Source organism: Poecilia formosa, unplaced genomic scaffold, assembly GCF_000485575.1.
Source record: "Poecilia formosa unplaced genomic scaffold, Poecilia_formosa-5.1.2 Scaffold3, whole genome shotgun sequence".
In the NCBI taxonomy this organism is placed as follows: domain Eukaryota; kingdom Metazoa; phylum Chordata; class Actinopteri; order Cyprinodontiformes; family Poeciliidae; genus Poecilia; species Poecilia formosa.
Window position 1 is genome coordinate 4,167,691 of NW_006799942.1, and position 25,937 is coordinate 4,193,627.

The 25,937-nt window shown below is 36.1% G+C and overlaps 1 protein-coding gene across 1 annotated transcript; it reads left to right on the top strand.

Annotated features, from left to right (window-relative positions):
- Window positions 1–14,171: 14,171 nt before the first annotated feature.
- Window positions 14,172–21,628, top strand: LOC103140538 (T-cell surface protein tactile). Its single transcript, XM_007555727.2, has 7 exons — window positions 14,172–14,359; window positions 14,582–14,926; window positions 15,204–15,313; window positions 17,195–17,351; window positions 19,160–19,570; window positions 20,162–20,264; window positions 20,428–21,628. The coding sequence occupies exons 1-7, from the start codon at window positions 14,287–14,289 to the stop codon at window positions 20,561–20,563; spliced, it is 1,335 nt and encodes a 444-aa protein (XP_007555789.1). The 5' UTR covers window positions 14,172–14,286; the 3' UTR covers window positions 20,564–21,628.
- Window positions 21,629–25,937: the final 4,309 nt, after the last annotated feature.

Here is a 25,937-nt window from a genome sequence, read left to right on the forward strand (position 1 = left end):
TCAGATTAAGAGTTGGCATTTTACGCAATTATATAAAACGCCAGCATATTTTAAATCAGTCACTAAATGCCTGCACAATGCTGTTTTACGCATTTCTATTTCATCCCTTGTTGTTACTTTCAGACCCTTTTTTTACAGTGTTTTCACAGTGAAAATCGTTTTTAGCAATTAACAATCAACGTTGATCTTTGAGGATGCTAATTATAGCAGTTAACAAAGTGTCAAGTAAAGATCTTTTTGTCAGAGGAAGCAGAAGAGGAAAACAATTGTAACTAATTGCTAAAAACATGGACATGCAATTAGTTCCAAACAGAATGAGTCATGTCTCAATGTGACTGTCAGGTCATGCCAGCACCGCAGCACCTTATGCCACTTCAAACACTGCTGCCCAGTTGGCAGCTCTGCTTACTTCTGTAAGTTGGACAGGACTGAATAAACCGTGAAGTAATTGGTCAGCAGTTTTTGTGCAGCAAGGATAAATAAGTAACCTTCGTCTCTGACTTGAATTTGTCATCTCATCATTTGTTATCAAGTGTATAACAAAACAGGAAAAATATGCACATAAGCAGAATCAAAAGTGTTTTGACACTTTGAACTTTTTTTGAATGATGTCGAGTTATAGACATAAAACTCAAATTATTATTATTTTTTTTCTTTTTGATTCCTCGTGTTAGATCAACACAAATGAGCACATCAATGGGAAGTGGAATCAGAGGAATGTGTGATTGTCAAAGTTGTCTATTAATATAAATAGTGACAGTCTGTTCACACCACCTGATCTAATATTTTGTAGAATCACATTGTACTGCAGATATAGCTGTAAGCATTTTGAAGTAAATCTCCATTAACTTTTCTGTACATCTGTGCAGTTTGTGCTTTTTTTTTCAAAATAGCTCAAGATCATTCTGACTGAATGTAGAGTATCTAAACATTATTTATCAATTTTTGCTAGTTTATAAGGTATTTACTTTGACTGGGCCTTTCTAATACATGCAAATATTTTGGCTTATACCTTCCACTGGAGCTCTGTCTGTGTGATTGCTAGTTGCAGCTGGCTATTCTGAAGGAGCAGAGTGGGAAATTTAAGCGGGAGGGCTGCTCTGTGAGATGGAAGCTCGGAAGTTTAAAAACTGCAGCTCCAAGGAATATCTGCATCTCGAAGGCTCGGTTCACCCAACTGTATTGCACAGTTGAATGGTTACCACGTGATCAATCAAGGCACCGCTCCAAGTATGTTTTCAATGAGTGAATAACATTATAACATGATGTAAAGATCAAAAAAGTTTGATCATTTGATACTTTAATTGTTTTTCACAAAAAGTTGTCCCACAGCATTATGCTGCCAGCCCCATGCCTCACAGAGAAAATTAATATTTATTTTCCTCTTTTCAATTACTTGCTAATAACAGCAGACCAGAAATATGCAAAAATCTGTTAACATTTGGAGGAAGAGTTTGATTGCTGTAATGCCACATGATATATTGGGAAGAACATTATTTTTTTTATATGCCAAGTACTGCAAATATAAATACAACACTTTGCTTTGCCATTATTTATTTTGTTTTTTAGGATGCCTCTCGCATTTCCTATCAGAAGCAAACTTTCACTGTAATTGAAAATGTTTTCAGTTTACCAGGGGTATGAATATTTCTTGGCTTAAGTTTACCTTTACCTTACAGATTTGGGTTAATAATGCCTTAAAACTCAGGGAAGCTTAAAAAGCCCTGTCTGCCCTGAAGTTTGGCATTTTTGAGGAGTCACCAACTTTCTGCATTAGCTTTTCCCTGAAAGGCACCAGATCAGTTAATTGTGCCAGATATGCTTGGGAGGAATCATGGTAACTTATTTGTTTTACATCGTATGTCTGTGATAACAAAATGGCAACATTTTGATGTACAGTACCTCCAACAGCTGGAATTTATTCAAGCAAATATGATGTTTAACCATGAAAATGTTTCATCTTTTACTTTCTTAATAGGTCTAAAACTCTTCCTCATCCTTTTTTAATAGATGCTCATTTACATCTGCTGTTGTATACTAACTATAAAAACATTTTGTATAAGTGTTTAATGTTGCTAAATTGAACTCAAATTGCAAATCAAACTCATATAATTTTGACAAAATGTGCCTTTTTTTAAATGTAGGTCAGTTAGTATGGACAAACGTACACACAGGCTTTATCTAGGAACTGACTTTAAAATATCTTCACACAGGACAGCGCTACCAAGAGAGTGTCTATGCATGTAAAATACAGAAAAAGGCACACTAACTATACGACCAACTCGTCTTCAATTGAAAAGGAAAGAAAAATCAAAGTGGCTTTCCAAACACAGCTGCCCAGAAGATATTTTCAACTCGATTTGTGGTTTTAGGCGTCACTGTGGTTTTACATAACAGATCTATTTCAATTCCAGATGCTGGTGGTCAATTTGTAAAGCTAGACACAGAAGACTTAATAAAAGAAGTCTTCTGAATCTAAATCAAGCTCAGCTTGAGGAAGCATGAAGCAAATGGCGGTCCTGGGGCTTTCTAAACTGCTTTTTAGTAGTCAGTAGCTATGTTGATGTTGAATCTGCTAAAATAAGTTGCAATTAATTATTTCTCCCCTTTAATGAAGTTAGTTAATGCACTTTTTTTTCCTATAATGTTTACACAAAAGTCAAAATAACATCTTATGCATGCTTTTGTTCTGTCAGAATGAAAGGCATTCAAGAGGACAGGCTGAACCCCTCAAACAGAGAAAGCATCCTTTTTAAAAAAAAAAAAACAACCTTGTTGCTGGTAAGGTGGGGAATTCAGAGGACCCAGAGTATGTGATCTGTTGTGAATGTAAGAAAACTGCCGTGGAGGTGTCAAAATTAGCATAGACCAGTTTTTTTTTATTGATATTTGACATATAATTTAGCCATCACTAATTAATATTCATTTTTTTTCTGGCATTCTATTTCATTTCTAAAACATGTTCTCAAAACTGGTAGCTGTTTAAATCAGTTTAGACAAGCTACTAGAGAACCTAAAATGTTTCCTAGATTGAAGGACTTGATAAAATTCATTCTGTACATTTATTAAATTTAAAATTTTTAATTTTGTGTAACACACTGTGTGATAAAAATGGATGACAGAACAAGTTTTAGTAGCACGTTTATACTTCTCAGAGTGTTTGTGGTTTATCGTAAGATTTCAAGCACATTTGACCCTCATTAGTCGGTGACAATCAACGCAGTGACAGGACAGTAAAGAAAACATACCAGCTGAAGGAAGGTATCAGGCTTTTCACACAATTCTGTACATTTCCTAACAGAGAGTCTGAATTTCTAATCTGTTGGATTAGTTCTGCCTCATTGCACTGAAAAGGATTCCCAGGAGTTCTGTGTTCAAGCGAGAAGCCGGGAGAAATGAGAGTAAGGAGTCCGTCAAGCTATAAGTAAAGGAATTCCAGTATCCTGGTTTTGTTTGAGGCGCTTTCACATAAGAAGAAAACATTTTTTTATAGATCTCTGTGGCACCAGTGCAGTGTAAATGAAAGAGAGTAAAAAAACAAAACAAGGATAATCACACTCATTAAAGTGTCTCAATAACAATAGTAGGATTAAAAAAAAAAAAGTTATGCTTTTCACAAAGAGAAAATCCAAAATGAAGTTTTTGTCTTGATGGCTTTGTCATCTCAAAAGACAATGTAATGTATATGCACAGATAAACTCCTCTTCACAACTGGAGGGAAGTGGATGGATGCCATTTCTTTTGTTGTGCAGTGAAGCAATGAGGTGGGGGGAAAAAAATCCTTTTACCATTCAAAATTATAGATATCTGTCACATTCACAGTCGTGTACCCTCTGTTTCAAAGCGATATCTTACTCATATCACAGGCACAATTGAGCTTTATCAGCTCTCGGATGGCATTTTAAAAAGAGCAAACAATTGCTGCTCTGAAAAACGTAACAGAATAATTTTGGAGTTCTGCTTTTTTCTTATATTTTTCTGTTGTGGGAAAAGAGGAGAGATATCATGCATAGATAAAACTAAAGGCAAATAAATCCAGTAATTTTAGACTTTAAGGTGTCTATTCAAATAAGTCTTTGTTATGCAAATGAATTTTGTTGTGTTTTTTATTGTTTAGTTTCTTTGCTCCATTAAATTTTGTGATTATTTTATGCTGCTGTTAGAAACTTTGGGTTTTAAAGACAGACTTGTTTAGCACTCTAAACTTTTTTATGCAAAATTTTGTTATGTGTTTTATTGTTTGTTTGTTTCTGTGTTGTTACTTTGATTTGTTTCTTCATGCAACACTGAGCAACATAAGGGCTTTGAAACATGTTGAAGTTTATTAATGTTCTTTTCTCTTTTTCATTTTCTTGAGTTAAAAGAAACATTTTGGATCTTTTATTATTGTTACACCAGTAAAGACATTCAATTATGCAGTTTTTTTGTCCACTTTGTTTAAACCTTAACCGCAATTTGATATTTTCAGAAATTACTTATGATCATCAGTTGCACTAACTGGACACTTTTTTTTGTTTTCTTTTTGTTTGTTTGTTTTTTTTAATAGCGACGGAAAAATCTGAAGGCTGTGTCAGCACAGACATTATCAACTTTATTCACAGTACATCGCAGAGATAACTAAATTTGCTGTTAATCGCAGGCTTTGTAATTAATTAACAGCAATTTTAACTTAAAATTATGTATCGACCAAATAAGTATCATTTTCAATTCCAAGAATGATTTTGCTGCTAAATTATTGAATAAATAGACTAATAACTTCAACACCAAAGTGATATGTTGTTTATAATCTGTTATTTAGGTTATTCAATCATCAGATAGGTGCATAGTGATATTAAAGACAAGCTATTGTCTGCTATAATATATTTTATTTTTGAAAAATACTTCTTTAGAGATGTGGGCTATGAACGCTGACATTAGCGTAGGAGGTGTCTGTGCTTAATGCAGTGTTTTGCATTGAGACAGTATAACAGGACTGAATAGCTTCAGTGATAGGCCAACAATAGTCTTTTCCAGAGTCCCATCAGATCATCAGATAGTTTTTTTGAAGCAATAATTAACACCCAGTGGACAAAGAGAAGTGATTTTGTCATCCATCACTGTTATTTGTGGATATTGCTTGTGCATCAGATTTGCAGGGAAATGAGAAAAGTGCAGATACCTTTGTATTTAAAAGAAAATACAATAAATTGTGTTAACATTTTTACTGTTAAAATAAACTAAAACAACAAAAAAGATTATCATGAGAGCATCTAAACATCTTTTCAGACCTGGACACTGAACTCAATGTATCTAGCTATCCAGGAGCCATCATGGGGTTGGAGAATTATGGAGGCTTTGGAGCGAGTCTGGCCAAAACAAGACTAGGCCTATATTTTCAAAAGTCACTAAGTGACTAGTGACCTTATAAAAAACAGCCTCTTGTTCTACGTGTTGCTTCAGAGGGTCTTGACTCAGCTTTGGAGAAATGATTACTTCCTGGAGGCATGGACTCTTGTTGAAGTTTTAAATTTTACTCAATCACTAACATTTGCGTAGGGCGCATGTAATGTGCCAGTTCAATGCTATGAAGCTTACCAGAAATGAAGTCTTGTAAACAACCATCCTCCACTATGAATAGAGAAGTGACGATCCGAAAGAGGCGGCCAACACAGACTGAACGGCTTCTTTCACTTCCTCTGCTGTCATTGCTAAAAATACAGGAAAAGTACAATTATAAAACAGCACATAAAATTAATGTCATTCAGAATTTCTGTTTTTCACTGATTGACCCAATAACCATTCCAGTGGAGAAATCCAAGTCAATGGGGGGAAAAAACAGACTTAGCTGTGAAGCAAGACTATAATCAAACATTACTGCATAGGAAGGCAATGTCCAGACTAAGTGGCTAGTGGATTTTTCTAAATAAGTTTAGACATTGCATGAAGTTTGGTGTAAATAGTCTTTAAGAAAGTTTGACTGTTTAACTTAATATCTTGTCAAATTTCTTGGATTATCTACATTGTAGTAAAGGGTTTGCTTGTGCTTGGCAGGACAATCAAATTATTAATAAATTGCTGCCATAAGCAGTTCGAGTCACCCAGCAGATGAACTTACAGCAACATTGTTAGATCCACACAATAGGCACCTGCAGAATGTGAACTGTCTATCGAACAACATATTCTAAAGCTAATTAAAATGACTTACAAATATCCTTGTACTCCTGGAAACACAATAGTCTGACATCTCAACTACCTGGATCCACTGTGTGTTCAGGCTGCAGTATGTAATTTGTCAGTGATATTAATAAAAGAATTGCAATTTTCAACGTTGTTTACTATGTTGTCCACTGCTTGTGAAAACACTACAAACAATCCTGATGCGAGATGTTCTGCAGACAGAAATTAGATTGTTACCTTTTTGTTGATTTAATATATCAGCAGTTCGTGGAGTTATTTTCAATAGTAAAAAAAGTAATCAAATCTATCTAGGGGGAGGTCTATGCTTATTTCACTGGAATTATTATTGGTGTCTGAACCAATGTATATGCAAATTTTGCAAAACTAGGAGTCATTCAATTGCTTTTATTTGATTAAAAGTATCGTCTTGATTCACACAGGTAATCTGACAGACGGAACCATAAACAGAACAGCTGCAATGAAACAGGAGACGTTCTGCATGAAATAATGAGAATTGACAATTACTCCTACTATGGTTATTATTATTATTATGACTATTAGGTTAGGTTAAAATAAAACAGGAAGCAGAACCAACCAAAACAAGGAATGTTTTAGTTTGGTCCACTTCTGGCCCAAATGTTATGCGACTTCTCTAGGATATTTTTCATGGAACATGAAACTGTTATGTGTTTGTGTATTTAGTCTAGTATTTTGGTTTTGTTGTTGGTTTTATGCTGCTGTCTTAGCTAAGTCGCTCTCAGAAAAGATCTTTTAATCTTAATAATGTTTTTTATTCTGGTTAAATAAAACCAGAACAGTATACAACACGTCAAAACTAGGACACCCTTGAAAATAACTATCATCTGCCATAATAGTCTTTAACAATTTATTTTATTAACAGAACAGCCAATTACTGTAGGAGGCTCTCTCCTACAATTGAAAGACTTGAATAAATGAAAATATATTCAAATTTACTTGAACTTGTAAAGATGACATTAGTGAGTTTGTTAATTTTATATTTTTCTAAATATATATTTTTAGAAATTAACTTTTAAGTTAGAAAAAAAATGCATATTTAACATATTCATCAACTTTTATTAGGTTTCAGAGAAGCTTTTTTTCTGGGGATGACTCTCACTGAGTCATGTTTGTGAATGACTCAGCAAGCAATTTAGTCGTACATTTCTGATAGAGCTATTCCACCACATGCTGTATTCACCACAATGAACACCTTATTCTGTGGCCCATTGTGTACAGATCTCACAAGTTCCAAAACTTCTTTTTTATTGCACATAATGTCTTTCTGAAATTGTCTTTCCCTTCCTCACTCCTTCTCCTGCTTCTCCAAAGTCCTAAAAAATTCACACTCCCAGAAAGTTTAACACTGCTTAGACTTTCCGGTCGCTTTGTCATTGCTGTACTTATTATCTTTCTCTGTCCGTTTGTCGTTGTAAAGAAAGAGTGAACTTTTTGACACATGTTGGGAAAATTGTAGATCACACAAAAGAGCCCTTTAGGGATGGGTAAAAGGGGTGAAAGCAATCACCCCTTTCTGTGAGAAGTTCACAGAAAGTTGCCGTCTTCCCTCTAAACTAAGAGCCAACATAAAGAACCCAAAATATTGTGTCTCAGTATGGCAATCCGTTTCCAGTTCTCTGTACAATACCTGCCTTCTTTTGACTTTGATTGCAGCACAAGCTTTGTTGATTATCTTATTCTGCAGTACGACTGCCCAACATACTGGCTCAGCATGTGATGACTGTGGAGCGAGGCCTGAGCAGAGATTTCAGATTGACATTAGTGGTTTGACTCAGGTTGCTTTTTACAAATTAAGTTCTAGAAGGATTATTGTATTATCTTAGGTCTCCCAGGTGGGGTCAGGAGTGCACTGCTATTTTTCAAACACCAGGAAGAAATTAATTAAACAATAAAAAAAAATTAATTATGCTGAAGCACATAATGCATATTTAAAGGGTCACAAAACATATTTGTGCAGCATTGTTTTTATTTGTGTTTGGAATTATAGCTTACAATATTTTAAATAATGTTCATGTCCAAAATTGGAAATATATAGAAACTAGCATAAAAGACAAAGAATGATGGAAAATGCAGCCAAGAACACAGCCACATGTTGCCAAAGAGACATGATGCTTCATTTTGAACTTAGAAGTTGGGAAGCAGCTATGTATTATGTTATGATAGCAAAAGCACCTGTTATGACAGCAAAAGCACCTTCAAGTTCATGAAGCAAAGATCTATTTGGAAATTTATCCTGCAAGGAGAAAGAAGTCGGGAAAAAGGTTTTCTGAAAGCAGAAGTTTAGAGAGCTAACAATCCGGCACACGACAGAGGAAATAAACAGAACAGTGCTTTGTGATGAGCACAGTCTGCCTGTAATTTACCCAAGTGAAAAATGACAACTTGAGGCAAAAACTGTAATTCAAAGCAAAACAATCCTGGCAGTATCTATGTAGATGATGCTCCTCGGTTTCTGCTCCAGTTCTGACCAGCAGTTTTGCACACATTATCATAGTAATTAGCAATTATCTTTCATCCAACAAATGCGTCACCAAAACAGCCAGCAATAGATTCATGAGTTGTGCAGATTTCTTGATACTTTCAAGGTTTTAACTGCACTATATCATTGCATATCAATATTGAGCTGTCTGTGGGAAATGGTTGTAATGCCAGTCAAACTCCACTACATGCATGAAGACAGTTTTCTCACATTTCATTTTCCCTTAAAATATCATTTCAAGCTATTGCTGCAAAGTCAAATATCCTCCTCTTTATCTGGCTCAGCCACAAAAAAAATTACAGATAAAACTAACCATAAACTTTAAATACCAATCTGCAAACACCTTATTAGCATATCAAGAGCTCAAGTAATACCTAAACTATGACCCCAAATCCACAATGACTTTTTGAAAATACTTGAGTAATTAGGATAGTATTTAATTTACGTTTATGGATAAAGTATTTACATTTACATTTTTCAAGTGTGAAGTTGTTCATGACAATTAATACATCAGTAATTCGTTTAAAAGTTGCTTCATACTTTGGACCATCAAGCAATCTCTTAAAATTTCTAATAGTAGTAAAAGTATTTAATACAAGACATCACCTATGTACTTTCAATCAGAAAGGGCCTCACACACATAAAAATATTACATAATATATCATGTATTCAAACAACTCAGGGTCATACAGTAAACATACACCTTGTTAGCTGCTCCTCGTCTTTCATTAGGAAATGCAACGACAGGTTTCATCTGACAGCTTGACAGATGCATTCTGAATTTAAATCAAACACTGGGAAAGCAAACTACTTCTTGAACATGTGTGTCAGTTGCCCAGCAACCTAAAGACATCTTGGATGTGATTTGGGAGACAGATAGGTCTCTCTTGCTCACGCTGCCATGCCCCTACAACATGCATACCTGTGCTGAATGTCGTGTGAAAGTATCTTCTCTCAGAGAAAAAGATGTGATCCATGGGACGTGTATAGAGTGCTCACTTAAGAGTTTGAATCTATAACACACTTTTACTACACAGGCTTTTCAAGATTGTTGGAGCAATGATAACAAAACAGATCTGGAAACAGATCTCTCTCCTGTGATCAGTTTATGCAGTTTTTGTAAAACACGTTTTCCTTGAGCAGTTCAGTGAGGATCCTAAGAAACATCACAATCAGAATACTGCAGAATGATGCATTTCAGTGAGCATTGTAAAATATGTAGCTTACTTCATTATGCATTTGGTTGCATAAGCTCTGAGGTGAGAAACACTGACGGTGATTAGGTAATTGCTGGATTGGAATTTACAAAGTAAGTTGATAGTACTGTCGATGAGGGTGGACAGATAGGTTAGTAATAGCAAGATCAGCACAGCACAGGAAAAAAATGAAAATAACTCAAAAACACTTGGATCATGGCAAGAGTAGAGCTTGATTACAGAAGCCAAGCTTGGACAATCTGGTAATCAGCCTCAAGCCCCAGTGGAACTTTACTTTACCATATTTAACACTCTTATTTTGAAGTCAGAAAGGAATAAAGAATTTTGTTGTTATCCTGTTATATGAAGAAGTCAACTAATGATGCTAATGGGTTGGAAAAACATTGACAAATTGTTTGCCTGAAAGCATTTTGGCTTTCAAGATTCAAATACAATTTGCAAACATGCCAAAAATGTGGTATGGATTCTTTAAAACATAGTTTAGATTTATGACACCTTCACTCCATTTTTGGAAAAGGGAGTGAATCATTTTACAGTCATTATACATTCCCTAAATCAGCATTTTGAGATTCCGAACATGATTTTGAGTTTTTCCAACAGTATAAAATTTTGTCCTTTTTCTTTTGAGCCAAATGTCGGGCATCACCTCATCACTTTAGCTGGATGTATTATCACACCTTTACTAATTTCAATGGAATTAACAACAACAAAAAAAAAAGATTAACTTTTAGAGTCAGGAGTCCATGAACTCACAAACAGCTTTGTATCCAATGAGCACATGGTGATGCTCATTGAACATTTACTATTATTCCGTTTACTGTTACATTTACTATTCTTCTGTGAAATGACCTCGTAAGACTTCCTCCAACACTACATTGCATCGGTAAACAAAACAAAACAGGGCAAGACTTAAAGGATAATGCATAACTTGCTATTTTTTTCTTTGAGGGTGTAGGTATTTACACTGTTTATTACTAAAATGATGCCCAACTGTGAAAACATTGTATTTTTTTTTTTTCAGGAGAATGGCTGAGAGGCAGAACAGCAGACAAGGTTAAGCATTGAATTCCAATACTGAGTTTTTCATAAGTCTGCAACTTGTGCATGAAAACATGTTCACCACAATGGACTGGGAAAACAGTTTGCTTGTTTGTATTTGTATGTAACTCTGGGTCAGTGGTTTACAAATTAATAACAGAGCCTTGTTAAAAAAGTGAATGTTAAATATCATAACCCTGCTACAATTTAATATGGCATAGTGAATCACTTTTACATTGTTGTAATATAACGTGTTGAATTGTAAAAACGACTCCAGCAAAAAATGTGCTTGTTATTTTATTTTCCTTCTAATCTTGTAAACCACATTGAATTCCCTTGTTGCTGAAAACATGCTAGACTAGAATAATGGATTATTAGAATAATCCATTATTCTAATTATTTGATACCAAAGTTACAGTTACTTGTTTTACTTGTAAGTATTTCCACAAGTGTAAGAGTAAGTGAAATATTCTTATAGTTAAACCAGTATTAATGTAAGTATTTTACTCTGGATTTAATCCAATTACTCAAAATGTTTAGATTTTATTCTTTAACCCTTTAATGCTTTGAAATAAGGAGTAGTCTGAACTATTTTTACACATATGCAGTCTGGAAACGTACTTCCTCTTTTCTCAGGGAACCTGCTGTTCCTGTTTCATGACTCTTTCTGCCTATGATTTTTTTTTTTTATGATTAAAAAGAAAAAAGTAGAATTAAAGCAAAGTTTGCAGGACACAACAACAACACACACAACCAGATAAATTTTATTACAGTCTGTCTCTACCGTTGGGTCTTGACGTCACCTCTGTACTTAATTTTAAAGGTAACTTTATTTATTGTTACTATTACACTAAAATCTCCAGCATGGGGAAGTGGGATGATCTCGGCTTTTCCCGTCAGAACTCACCTCGAGTTTCCTCCAGAGAAACCTCAGTGTTCACTAGCTACTTCTTTAAAACTGATTTTTATTATTAAAAAATACTTCTTTCAATCTAATCATTTCAAGAATACCTTCCTAGAGATTTAGCCTAGCCTAGCCTCATCCACTTGTTTAAATCTAACGCTAACATAATGCTGCCTTGCTGCCATACTGATATCCATCCAAGATATAAGTAAGATAGTTATCTCCAAACGTACCTACAAATCTCATAGTTACAGGAACACAAGACTTTTTAGTTTTTCCCTCTGCTTGTTTTGTGTAAGTATTCAAAATGCCTATGTTTGTTAATTAATTCAAGAAGTCAGAAAAGCCTGACAAGGTTCAACCAATAAATAGATATGATGATTTTTGATCGTTAGTTGTATATACAGTAATTCGTTTGACATTGCATTTCTCAACGTCCTTTGGTAAATGAAATGTAAAACAAATGACTGAACGTCCTCAGTGACTAGCGGTTCCATCATTTTTGTCAGGGTTTGTGTTATGAAATCGGAGGAGTTCATGCATCTTGGTAGCTTGATCACAAGTGATGGTGCACCCACAATAAAACTCTCACTGAGGGATGCGAGTATGTTTGTAGCAGTACTAAATCTGTCAGAATGAACCATGGTCAATGTGTGAACACATTATGCAGCTTACACACTCCCTTGAGGTCAGACGATGTGGAAATATACACCAGATTCTTTCACACACACCTAAATACCTTTACTCAGAGTTGGCAGTCTGTGTGCTCATGTAAAATCCTTCTCAAAGTCTAATTTGCAGCGGCTCACAGGGGTACCTGGGAGTCTTTGAGACTTCCAGAGCCTGCATGAATTCAGTGTTTAACAATTACCAGCAAATGTGCGGAGGATGGTCTGAATATATCACCTTGTTAGCTCTTACTTTCACAGCACATACAAAAGCAAGGAATAGAGGCTAAAACAGCAAGGAGTAATTAGCCTGTCATTATGCAATAAATCATGAGAATAATCTCCACATTCCTTTGTTTGTTATGAGAAATGAAATGGGATTTTTCAGATATTAAGCTAAATGATACAAAGCCATATAGCTTATCAGGATTTCTCCTGGACAACTGAATGAAACAGTCAGAGTAATATTACCTCCTCCTAGAAATTTTTGAGAATGCAACGACTCCCAGTGGAAGTGACATTGCCCTCATCTAATGGAGCAGAGCAACAAGGTCTCTCTCTAAACCCTGGCAGAATACTGATAGAAATCTATTAGATGACACTCGCTCTTCTTAGCCCTAATATACAGTAAGTGATAAAGGTCAGACACATTATATGACTTCAAAATCATCAATCATGTGAATGCAGTGTTTGGTCGGAGGCGACTCTTTGTAATGAATGAAGGTGAGTGCTGTGTGAAGAAAGGCAATCTCATAAAAGTTAATGCTAATCTTTTTGACTCATCTAGATGAAATACAAAATTATGTTGAAAATTATTAATATCCTCAATGCAAAATCAGTATGAAAACAGGTTGACTTTTCTTATCTTTTGACCTGCATTTTGGACGTTTTCACATGAATATTGATGATTTATCTTTGGTTATGAAGTCTTTGAGGTTGGCTTCATAACCAAGCTCCATGCTATCACCCTAATGTTTAGTGCAATATATTTTGAGTACCATACATTGCAAAGAAAATACACTGAAATAAGATTCCTGGGTTTCATTGTGTTGTTGGGTTTGTTCTGAGTTTGCTCAGTATGCGGTAGGATATTCACAGGGTGATTTTAAGGATGTAGTTTTATTTTTGTTTGAGCCTATCTTGCATCAGAAATAACCACCTAAGTTGCTTTCTCAGGCATCCTAACGGAAGAAAAACACGTCACGTGCGTCACAACAGTATGTGGCACAACACTGGCTGTCTGAAGAGCTAGTAAGCATTTAGGTTCATTTGATAGAACCCTCTGGTGGTGACAGTTATAATTGTGGTACAAAAAAAGAGCAGGTAGCATTATTACAGAGGCTCAAAGGGAAGATAATACTCAAGCCAAGACAATATTGCACTTCAGCACAAGGGAAATGAGCATGTTTGAAGGATGGAGTTCAGTAAATAAACAAAATTAATTAATCCTTCTGTCTTGTTTGGTTTGTGATTTCCCTTGGTACCATTCTCGAATCATTTCAAATCTATGCTTTGCATATTTTTACTTAGCCCTGCTGACAAGCAATAAGTAACAGTAAACACTGCAAAGATTTAGAGCAACAGCAAAGTTCTGCTGTGTATGGGAAGTTTCGACCTCAAGGTTTCCGTGCAGCACGCTTTGTCTTTTTGTGGCTTCCTGTTAACATAGAGCATCCTGTTCACAGTCTCGCAGTCTGCCAGACCTGCTCTTCAACCTCAGATGTTGATGAACCGTTTCTGTCTTTGCTAAATCCCTCTATGGATTCAAAGTGATTGACTGTAATCATGAGTACAAACATGGCTGGATGTGTACTGTGGATTGCCTACTCTCTTCTGCTCCTTGCTTCTTTTCTCCAAGGTAATCCAGTGCACTTGCACATGTGCTCTAGTTAATATACCAGCAATGGTGAGATGTTCACCATTTGATTTAAAATGTCTGTCGACGTCTGGATTCACAGGTTACCTAGCTAACAATGTGCTTTATTTGTCTACGTCATAGTGCCCAGCAGCCTATGCAATAGATTTTTGTCTCGCTTTTTTCCCTGTTTTTACTTTCTACATTATCTGATCTACTTGACAGGAGTCGAGAATGTTGAGTTGTTTTTTTATGAAACAATGGAAGCTGAGGTGGGTCAGAACATTACCTTACCTTGCTTCGTGAAAGATGCTACTGATCAGAAGATTGTCAGTATTAAATGGACGAAAAATGAAGGAACAAACCTTGCCGTGTATAACCCCGATCATGGAACTCATCAGTATTGGCCCAATGTGACAATCCAAGAGAAAAGAAATGATGCAAACAAGTTAATTGGTTCAGATCTACACCTTCCTTGGGTGAACAAATGGGACAGTGGAATCTATATCTGTGAAATCTTAAAATTCCCTCCAAGTTCACTTAACAGTAAGACAAAGCTAACAGTGAAAGGTAAGACTGCTTCATTATTTATAAACAAAAATGCTTGTTTGTGTCTCAGCACAACATAAATATTAGCTTTTCTCTTTATTTTCCTGTGAAAAGTTATTGTTTTCCTATCATCCAGACACTATAACAGATTTTTTAAAATGAGGAAGCTATAGCCAAGCTATAATCTAAGCCCAAATAAAATCATTTGGGCTTAGATTGAAGCACCAAATGGCTTTAATTGCTTCTGCTACATTCTTGTTTTGTACAGAATTCATATTTACCTCAAATTTCTCCTTAGATGAAATCAAGCTATTGTGCAATACTTCTGAACTTGTTGAGGTTCACATTGGAGACAACGCTACAATTCAATGCACAGTCAGTTCCAAAGCTCAATACAGGTGGACTAAGGTAAGATAACAAGATGCAAAAAAGAACAAAACAAAAAAAGATGATTCTTTTGTTACCCTCACCTGAAAGTAATCCATAATCTCTTTGCTTTCTGTCTGAATTTCCACTGCAATGTAGTGTATACAGATTTGTTGAGAAGAGTGCTTCAGAATATATGTTTAAAAAAGGGAACTTTTCATTTTTACAAAAAAGCTGTAACCAGATAATATTTTTATATCGGCTTTTCTCCAAACCAGTATGTATTTCACAACAATGTCAGTGCAAAGGAGTAACTAAGAAAGCTTAAACAGGGGGTGGAGGTGTATTATGTAAAATTGACTTTTTTGAGCTTTATATCATGTTAAAATGTTGCCTTGATTCTGTCACGCATTTTTGAGGAATCCTTGAATCTCCCATGGCAGCCATTTGGGGTTGCCTAAATGCTTGCTCATACAAAGTGCTTCCTGTTTTCCCACAGCTTTGCCCTGGAGCTGCAGTGTCCAGCTGAGCTTTCTGATATTATGTTACAGCTTAAGGCCCTGTGTCTACATTTCAGATTTGAATTTTAAATTAAGAAAAGGAATTTAAAAAGTCGAAGCGGTTTTCGACTTTTTGTCCAGCTGTATGATGGAAGTGACTAATTGAAACGATCACACTGGCTAACAACACTCAGTTTGGCAAGCACCACTTTTAAATTGCTTTATGGGAGCATTTCAAGTACCTAGTGGAAAACAGGAACAGGCTAATGATGGAAAAGCTTGTTGACCCAAAGTTAAAGGGCTATTTCACAGTAAGAGAAGAGAAAAAAGAAATTTGGATCAGGTCACAGGGGCAGCAGTCTAAGCAGAGAGGTCTAAACTTCCCTCTCCCCAGCAACTTGGGTCAGTTCCTCTGGGAGAATCCAAAGGCTTCCCAAGGCCTGCTGAGAAACATATTACCTCAATCGTGTCCTGGCTTTTCTTTTGGGACGTGCCCGGAACACCTCAACAGGGATGCGTCCAGGAAACATCCTAACCAGATGCCCAAGCCTCTGCAACTGGCTCCTCTTGATAGGGAAGAGCAGTGGCTCCACTTTGAGCCGCTGGTTCTCCTGGATGACCAGTTTCTTACCCTTTCTCTGAACGACAGCCCGGATACTCAACAGAGGAAACTTATCTTGGCTGCTTTTATTCGTAATCTTGTTTTTTAGTTGCTAACCAGAGCTTGTGACAATAGATGAGGACGGGAACGTAGATCGACCAGTAAGGCAAAAGCTTCGCCTTTTGACTCAGCTCTCTTTTCACAACAACAGACTGGTACAGCATTAGCATCACTGCAGACACCGCATCTATCTGCCTATTGACCTCAAGCTCCTTTTTCCCCTCAGTCATGAACAAGACACAGATATACTTAAACTCCTGCATTTGGGGCATCAACCTAGAGAGGGCACTCTGACCAACATTAGTACCAGGGGAAATTCCATCCGATATACCATTTCAGGAAGACATTTTCTCAAGCAGTTATGAGGCATGGTGGCAAAACCTTAAATGTCTGCTGAGAAAATTGCACAACGGGTTGTTGTTGGTTTACACCACAGAGTGAGTGACGTAGTTGATGTCAGTCACCTTTGCTCAGCTGACCTTGAGAGGTTGAGTGGCTAAATCCTTTTCTCTGCCTATAATCCCCAGAATGCTGTTCAGTTCTGAGCTGGTATTCAGTGAAATTATCAATCAATCAATCAGACATATTTACGGTTGATAATGATAACGTGCCTACCGATATTGTTATTGATTTCTTTTTGTCCAGCCCATTGTGTTGCTTTGTATAATGTGCTGTGTAAAATTATCTGCTATTAAGTGTAAAAGCAAAACTACTGTTTCATAGCAGGATGTTGATGTTCTAAACTGTTTATTTCTGGAATAGAACAACATGTTTGTGTCAGACAATGAATCTCTGGAGCTCTGGGAGGTGACAGAAGCCCATGCAGGAACTTACAGCCTGACAGTCAACACAGGAGACAAAAGTCTGCGTAAAGATTTTATTATCTCTGTGCTGACTACAACCACCATTTTAATGGCAGGTGAGCCTCCCCATTTCTTTGCTTCTACCTGACTCTTTGTGTCATACTCAATTTCGTCAGATCCTCAGGGCTGGATTAACAATTTGACTCTGGGCCGAAGAGACTGAATGTCTTAATAAGCTGTACTGGATCAGAAAGCTGATACTTGAACTTCCATTATTATGCTTTAGCTTACTCATTTTTAATTTTAATTAGCTGAAAGGGATGATAGAGATTCAAAGGATTTAAAACTGTCATCCAGGTCATGAGGAAGTAACGGTGAATAGATTGAGAAATACTGAAGGAAAAAAAACAAAAAAAAAACAGAACCCAACGGTTTTTTCTGCGAATCAGTTGTTCAAAGAGATATGCATGAAAATGAAACTGAGTTCGTATGATACAGAACTCATGGGATTTAATTCATCCCCAAATCCATCTGTGTCTTTTAACAATATGCTTTTACAACTGCTGTGAGTTGGCTGTGGTCAAGTGAGAAAATAATGTCTACATGTCATCCTAAATGCATGTTTCATAAATAACTAGAGGAAAACCACCTAGATGTCAAAAGTTCTTTGTTGTCCTTCAGCTCCATGTTCAAACCACAGATATAAACAGAGAAACGCGAAGTGATGTGAGAGCACAGTCTATTGGTCAGAGTAGAGAAGTACAGCAAGAAGCAGCTAAAACAAACTGAATGGTGCTTGAAAGGAAACTGCTATACCAAACTGTTCCGTTTTCCAAGTAAGCACCGCAACAGATAAACATCCATCGTGTTAAACATGCGCTTATGGGTTACGTCATGTTTGTCTGTTAGAAGATTTTAGCGCAACCTTAAAAAGTCTCACCAAGTGTGAAGTTAGTCACAGTTTGAATATTTCTGCACATTTTAATGTGTGGACTATTGAAACAAAAAAAGCCAAGTCGTGACCTTCAACGGACCCCCCCAAATAATAATTATGTTTCCTCTGGACAAAGCAAAATGTAATTGTTAAACATGGTATTCAGTCTTATAGAAATATTCCTCCTTCAAAATGTGTTTTGATTTGCTCTGACTAAACTTGCTTAGGCAAGAAAGTATAGCTTTTGTATCCAATTTCTGAATTGAGAAGATCAGCATCCATCTTCTTCCTTAAATGGCAAATCCTTTTGTCTTTCCAGTCTTAAAAAGTGGCTACAAGAACAAGAGCTTTCTCTATGTTATAGTGTATTTATACCTTGGGGAAGTGAGAATTCATAAATGAATATCAAATGTTCCTCGACTCTGATCAACCTGACAAAGCCTTCATTGCAAAAAGCTATTTTTAACATGAGTTGTTTGGATGTTAATTGTATCTTTGGTGATTCTGTTAACTAAAAAAAAAGTATTTGAAAAAATGCTTTTTTTATTTGCATGTTTTATTTTTTTGAGGAAGTTCACCTGTTTGAATCAGGTAACTTACTTTGCAACAATCCCTTCTCCTGAAAGACCATTTGACCAGAGTGGACATTTAATTTCATTAAGTTGGTGACTTTGCCCCTACTTGGGTTTTTCAGGGTACTCCAGTCTCTTCTTACAGAGAAAAAACAAGCATGTTAGATTAATTCGCCTTGCCAAATTGCATTTATATATAAATCAGTGTGTTAGTGTGTATGGTTGCTTGTCCGTTGACCATCCAAATGTGACTTGAATGGATGGATGGATATGTGCTATTTATTTGTTTCTATTACTTTTTGCACATTGTTCATAGGATATTACTGTAGTTCCAAAACCTATTTCATGTAACATAAGCATAACCTAATTTATCTTAGTCATTGATTTTTATTATTATTCCTTGTTTTCTGACTTTCAGATCCAACACAGACAACTGAGCATCCAACTAATTCATTGCACACCAGCACTCCAATATCATTAACCACCACACTTCCAACAGACACCCAATGGACCACTCAACCAAACTCCAGCACTGTTGGAGTCCCTGCTTCAGAGCATGTAACCCCTCCAGCCACTTCAACATCTGTCAGCGTCCCTGACACCCAAACCATCACCAATTTCCTACTCAACTCCAGCATGCTGAATAATGACGTGACAGAGCTCACATCAACACAGAGAATGGCTAGTGATGTCACGAAGAATGAGTCCAGATTTAACAGACAGTCCACAGAGAACATGTTCTCGATGAGCACCACGGAGTCTGGGATAGCAGGAAGCATAGAAAGTAATGGAACAATTTCAACTGAACTCATCACCAGTAAAAAGACAGGTAATACGCAATAAATCTTGTTAATTTAACTTTAACACTAAAAAGCAGTCAGGGTCAGACAACAAAGTCTTATCATTTTATAAGTTTCCATCTGGTAGCTACATTTTCTTTCTATTTGAAACACGTTATTGTTTTTAAAAAGTTTGAATTCTTCTTTTTGCCTTTGGAGACATTGTGGAAAAGCTTGATTTTCTGTTATACAGGCCAGGTCAAAGGGTCAGAAGGTAAACCCTAAAAACATTTTAAGAACAAGACATGCTTGAAGCAAAACCACATGCCCAAAAAATAAACTCCAAAAAGCCACAAATTCCTCAAACATGGGGTCTTTCTAGACTCCAACTTTCTTAGCCTCATGTTTGATTACTTGCCAGGTGAAAAACTCATTAGATGGACCATCCAAAATTAATGCACAACCGAGGGAGGGGGTTACAAGTAACACTTTTCAGCCTCAAGGCTAAAAGTTTTCTAATATAGTGTTGCATTTATTAAGAGTGGAATCTGGAGGCAAGATGATCAATATGTCAGGAATTTCTCTGTAGCTGCCTGTATCCTCCAAATAACCAATTCTTATTTATGCAATCTGCTCCGCAGAAACCGAACGGAGTCATATCCTGTTGGTGTTCATCATCGTTCTGTTGCTGCTATTGATTCTCGTGGTCGTCATTCTTTACAGGAAACAAATCATAAAAAAGAGGTAAAACTAAAATGTTTCTCCTTCGCCAGTTCCCTGCAGCCAAACTGATTTAGCAGACATGAAAAATGCTAACATCTCTCATATTTTGAACTGTAACTCGTGCATATTTTAATGTCCACCATTGATGGCAATCAATACTTTTGCTCTCACACTCCTCTTTCAGGATGGATCTCCCGCCCCCGTTCAAACCTCCCCCACCTCCTGTCAAGTACACTGCTGCAAGACGAAGCGAGACGGAGCTTTACCCCACTTCGAGGTGCAACTCTTTATCAGCCCCTACCAGACCAATTTTTGTATGATAAACAAATGTTAACTTGTTTTGTATGACAGTAATATCTGTTGTACTTGTTGTGGTATTGCGTGGACATGTGTGCCAGTATTTTTCATTAGAGCAGGACGGTGCATCTTTATGAGATCAAATGCAGACTCCGCCCTCTACCCCACATTTATTGGCACCTTTGGGAAGCATGTGTAGAGTCTTGAAATAAATTACTCTTGATTGCAATTGAATAATCTTAGTTAAAAAGGGCTAATGGTCTCGTACTTCAAACCATTTCAAAATAAATAAATATAGCTCCGTTGCTATCATTCCCACTGGTGGTGAGATAACTAATATCCTTATGCATTGTTGCCATGTTTTAAATCAAGTTTATGTAGATATAAAAAAGGATATAATTTGAATTTTCCTGTCAGTCAAAGGCTGACTGATTATTTTAATCTTGCAAATGGAATTTCTTGTAAAACTAGGGCGTGGAAGTGCAACAATTGGCACGAAAGAGTAATATTTTAACAACCACTGTGTTGCCATCATCAGTGGTTCAAGTTCAATATTTCTAAAAGATTTGATTTGATTCTATGATTATATTCTATTACTGCCCAATGTTGTAAAAAGGCAACAAACCAAAGAAATGCAAATAACTAAGAGTTTTTGTCACATGTTGCCTACTCAGATATAGCAGTTCTATAAGCTGGCGGATCTTTTCAGTGCACAATTACTACAAATTCATACAATTTAGAGTTTATCAGCCAAAATCTTTGCGTTTCTCTGAACGAGCACGTCTGCCTTTCAAAAACGGGTGTAGTTCACACCATATCCACTAGATGGGGGCAAAATACACATTCCTTAAATGGCGATACAACAACCACCATCAGTGGGATAGATGATCATTATAGTGGTATCAAGATGATTAAATATTTTTAAGATGCGTACGTTTTTTTTTATTGTGCGTGTGTATGAAACTATTCATTATGTTCTTTTTTGTACATTTGTATAGTGCAATTTTATTTTATTTTTAATTTTTTTGCTAAATGTATCAAATGTATTAAGTTCATTGTAAATAAAAGGAAAATAATTTTGACTCAGACATTTTTAAGGGCTTATTTTATGCCTGTAAATGATAGAAAAGCACTGAGGTTTTTTTTTGTGGAAGCTTCATTTCAGAGTGTGTTTTCTATTTGTTTCCTGCATCCTGTAATGACCGCCCACTGTCTTCTGTATAATTATATTTATGATTTTCCATCTTCATAACCAGTGAATTAGGATTTCCTGCCATGAGGCCCACTGGAGCGCTTGTGATGTAGCTGTTATATATGGTTTGTATAACCAGAAGTCCAATGTTAATGCCACTTGTGAAGCTAGGCTAAAACCCACAGACCACAGTAACTCAACATATTCAGCCACAAATTCACACTTAGGCAAAATATTCAGCAAGTGAGGAATACATGCATCACTGGCTTGGCGGCCATCTTAATTGACCTTTTAATGATTTACATTGAATTTTCTTCTTTCCAAAACAAGAAATGACTGGCATCTTATTCATCCACCTTGTGTGAAGCGCTGGTATCTATGGCATCAAAAAGGCCCCATCCACCATGTTTGACTGTTGATAAAGTGTTTGTGAAAGCCATTGCATTGACTGTAAGCTTTTCTCCAGAAGGCACTTTGCTTATGCATATGTACAGTTATAAATTTCTAAAAGGTGGGGGGGGAAGCAATATTATTCTTCACACTATTTAATACATCAATTACAAACCCTGAATAATTTAACAAATTACATCAAGGACCATCAGAAGCTAGTTGTTATGGTTTCAAGGTGAGTTTTGTTGCACTAAGTTTGTTTACGGTTAGTATAAAGACAAAAGTGATCTTTAAAATAAAGTTTATACATACATATTAGACGTCACAACTTCAGGTCTTTGTGCGACAGTTGAACCAGGAAGAAGATAAGATTTCTTGTTCAATATGCTTTTGTCTATGCGTTTGGTGCCTCTGTGGATCAAATTTATATTCATGCCTCAGCCTCTCTTAGCATTCGGAATTAACTTACCCTTTTTTATTTATTTGAGAAACAAATCTTCATGAGGTTTGCTGAAAACTTGTGCAGTCTCAGCAAATATTTGTAATCATGTGACAGAACCTTCCAGTAGCTACAGTATCTATCTACAGTAAAAAGGAAGCCTTGCTGTGCATAACACTGTTTATGGTTCTCTTCAGTATTGGCCCAATGTGACCATCCAAGAGAAAAGAAATGACGCAAACAAGTTAATTGGTTCATATCTACACCTTCCTTGCGTGAACAAATGGTACAGTGGAATCTATATCTGTGAACTCTTTAAATTTTCTTCAGGTTCATTTATCAATAAGACAAAGTTAACAGTGAAAGGCAAGACTGCTTGATTATTTATAAAAAAAAAACAAAAAAAAAACAGTAACAAACGAAGATGCTTGCGAGCCTGCAGAATGTATATACTACATTTCATCTTTATTTGCCAGTAACAGTTTTGTTCCCTCATCTGCCCGGCTCTATAAATGTGTCTGGCTGATGAGGGAACAGCCAGACAGTTTTAAGAGGAAGTTATGACCGTGATTTGTAAGAACTCTGGATGCATTCTGTTCCCTCATCAGATTTTAATGGTTTTTCAGCATTTCTGTATTTTTAGGGAATCAAATATACATCACATTTTCTTCCCAGATCAGGACAAATTAATGTGCAATACAAGTGAAGCTGTGGAGCTCTACTTAGGTGACAATGCTACAATTCATTGCACAGTAAACTCCTACGCGCGTTACATGTGGACTAAGGTAAGGAAAACAGACACATAGATGAAATACAGAGATTCCAATCGAGCAGTTAACCTCTGATATTTTGGAAGCTTATAAACAACTGTAGACATCCGAAATGAGTGATTTAGTGCAAAGAATAACTGTGTTCAGCTTAATTGTTTTTATGACCAAGGATGAGAAGCTTGTTGCAGAAAATGAATGCCTGGAGCTCTGGCAGGTGACAGAAGCACATGGAGGCGTTTACAAGCTGACAGTCAACATGGGAGACAAAAGTCTGCATAAAGATTTTATTACCTCCGTGCTGACTGCAACCACCAGTTTAAGGACAGGTTAGCTTTCCAGTTTCTTTGTTGCTGCCTGTCTCTTCATGTCACACTCAATTTCATCAGATTCTCAGGGCTGGATTAGCAATATAACAACAGGCCAAAGTACACTGATTATGTTAATAAACTGCACTGAATCCGAAAGCAGACACTTACATTTTATTTATTCAGCTGTAGTGAAATCTCAGTGAAGGAAATTTAAAAGCCTTGAAGCTACTAGCCATATCATAAGAAGGTAACTGAATAAACTGATAAATATCCATCCATCTACTGACCTGAGAGGTGAGTTGCTGAGGTAATGGACTCTTGAGGGAAGCCCAGACTTTCAGTTTGGTGTAGTCTTTAATTAATTAGTAATGACATAATGGAAACTTCTGTGCTGTTGCAAGCACCTGGTTTTATATTCAAATTATTTCTTGTACAAGGGTCTAAAAGAAATCAGTGCACATGCAAAATACTCAATTTCTCACTTATTAAAATGTATCGCAGCACACATATTGCGGCACAAACATTTGCCCCTTCTTTTCTCATATGGGGTTCACAGTTTAGTAGCAAATCAAAAACAGTTGTGTCTTGTAAAATTCAACACAACGTCATATTAGTAGGAGAATCACAGCCTACTAATATTCAGTCCTTTGTATTAACTGTGAAATTTCATCTCAGAGTGATGTTAAACACATAATCATTATTTCTTGCAATTGATTTGACAGTCAACTCAAGATAAAAGCCATTCAACACAAAACAAGCTGACGACATTGCTAAGCAGTGAACCTTCAACTATCGTCAAAGTACAGAAAGAATATATAGGAAAGAATTATAGGTTCTTTCCTATATATTATTATTATATTAAACGTTCAATTTTGGGTACAGACAGATTTCCAGACAGTGAGCCCCACCTATGCTCATGTACACAGATACGTTAGTCTCCAAGATCATGTCTTTGAGGAAAAATGTCCATTCTCCTTTCTATATAAAGGTTCAAAGTTTGTCCTTCACATACTCAGTTTATATCTGCGCTACTCAGATGTAAATTCTATAACAAGTGAGCTACACTTAGACATGTTTATTAAAATATAGAAAGAGTTTATGTGAACTCTTCCGCCACTCTCATTCTTAGAAACCAGCTGGCTCATCCTTTGTTCAGGTTAATCATCGTTTCACTGGCATTTGGTGTGGCAGCTGTCATTCTCTACAGGACAAAAATGATGAACAGGTAAAAAAAAAAATAAAAATAAACCTTTCTTTTTTTAACTTCTTATCCCCAATCAAGATTTTGAATCAAACAGTTTAAAAACGTTATCCCATATTTTACCATAGAGGATCTCACTCTGAATTTGTCTATCCCGTAACGTCACACATCAATACTCCTGCTCTTGTTCTTTTTTGTAGGATGGACATTTCTCCTTCAGTGACCTATACCACTCCAAATCAGAGTGACTCACACTCTCTCAACACTGAGTGCTGATCAGTAAGAGCTTTTGCCAGCAGTAAGCAAACAATTGACTAGCCTCCAGACTTTTTTCATTATATATACAAAAATGGCTCAGAGACAAACATGTGAACTCAGGAACTTTTACTGCTTACACGTATTATGCATTTTTTTCTTTCTTCTTTGAAGTTTGAGGTTACTGTTTCACATTATTTTTAGAATAGCTTTACAGGTCATCTCTTGATTGTACTAAAGTGTAATTCTGCTATTAATTTTAGATATTTCTTTGTATTAGTCTCAAAAGTTGACTCCTAAAAGCCTTACAAGGCCTTCACCAATATGCAGTTGTACAGACAGGACAAGTCTTTCTTTTAACATTGTTTTAAGTTTTATATGTCCCTACTCAATCAAATTTAAAATTAAATAAATGAACAAAATAAACCCCAGTGAATAATGTGTTATTGATGCATTATGGTGTTTGTGTGCTTTGTTTGAGAATAATTTGTGTGGTTGTTGTGGAATATGGAGGAAAGTTATTTTATATATAGGTTTTACATGACATTTATCAACACATTCATATTTTGTACTTTCTGTAAGGTGGTCATCCTCAGCTGGAATGTCATATTTTCTTTGTGTACAATAACAACATACAAGTTCGATAATTTCAAAAACAAGAATTAGGTGTGCCAGTGTGAATAATTGTTGAGGATTTTTTTTAATGCACTTATGGTCAACACGCTTCAAAACATACATATAACACTACTAATATATAGTTAAACATCTAGTCTAGGAGAAACCGTGCCCTGTTCAGCAATTATCCTTCTTTTTGTGGTATAATTTGTAGTGCTTATTGAAAT

Coding starts and splice junctions, on each gene's coding strand:
- LOC103140538 (XM_007555727.2), top strand. CDS start 14,287: ATGAGTACAAACATGGCTGGATGTGTACTGTGGATTGCCTACTCTCTT. Junction 14,927..15,203: donor GACAAAGCTAACAGTGAAAG/GTAAGACTGCTT, acceptor ATTTCTCCTTAG/ATGAAATCAAGCTATTGTGC. Junction 15,314..17,194: donor CTCAATACAGGTGGACTAAG/GTAAGATAACAA, acceptor TTTCTGGAATAG/AACAACATGTTTGTGTCAGA.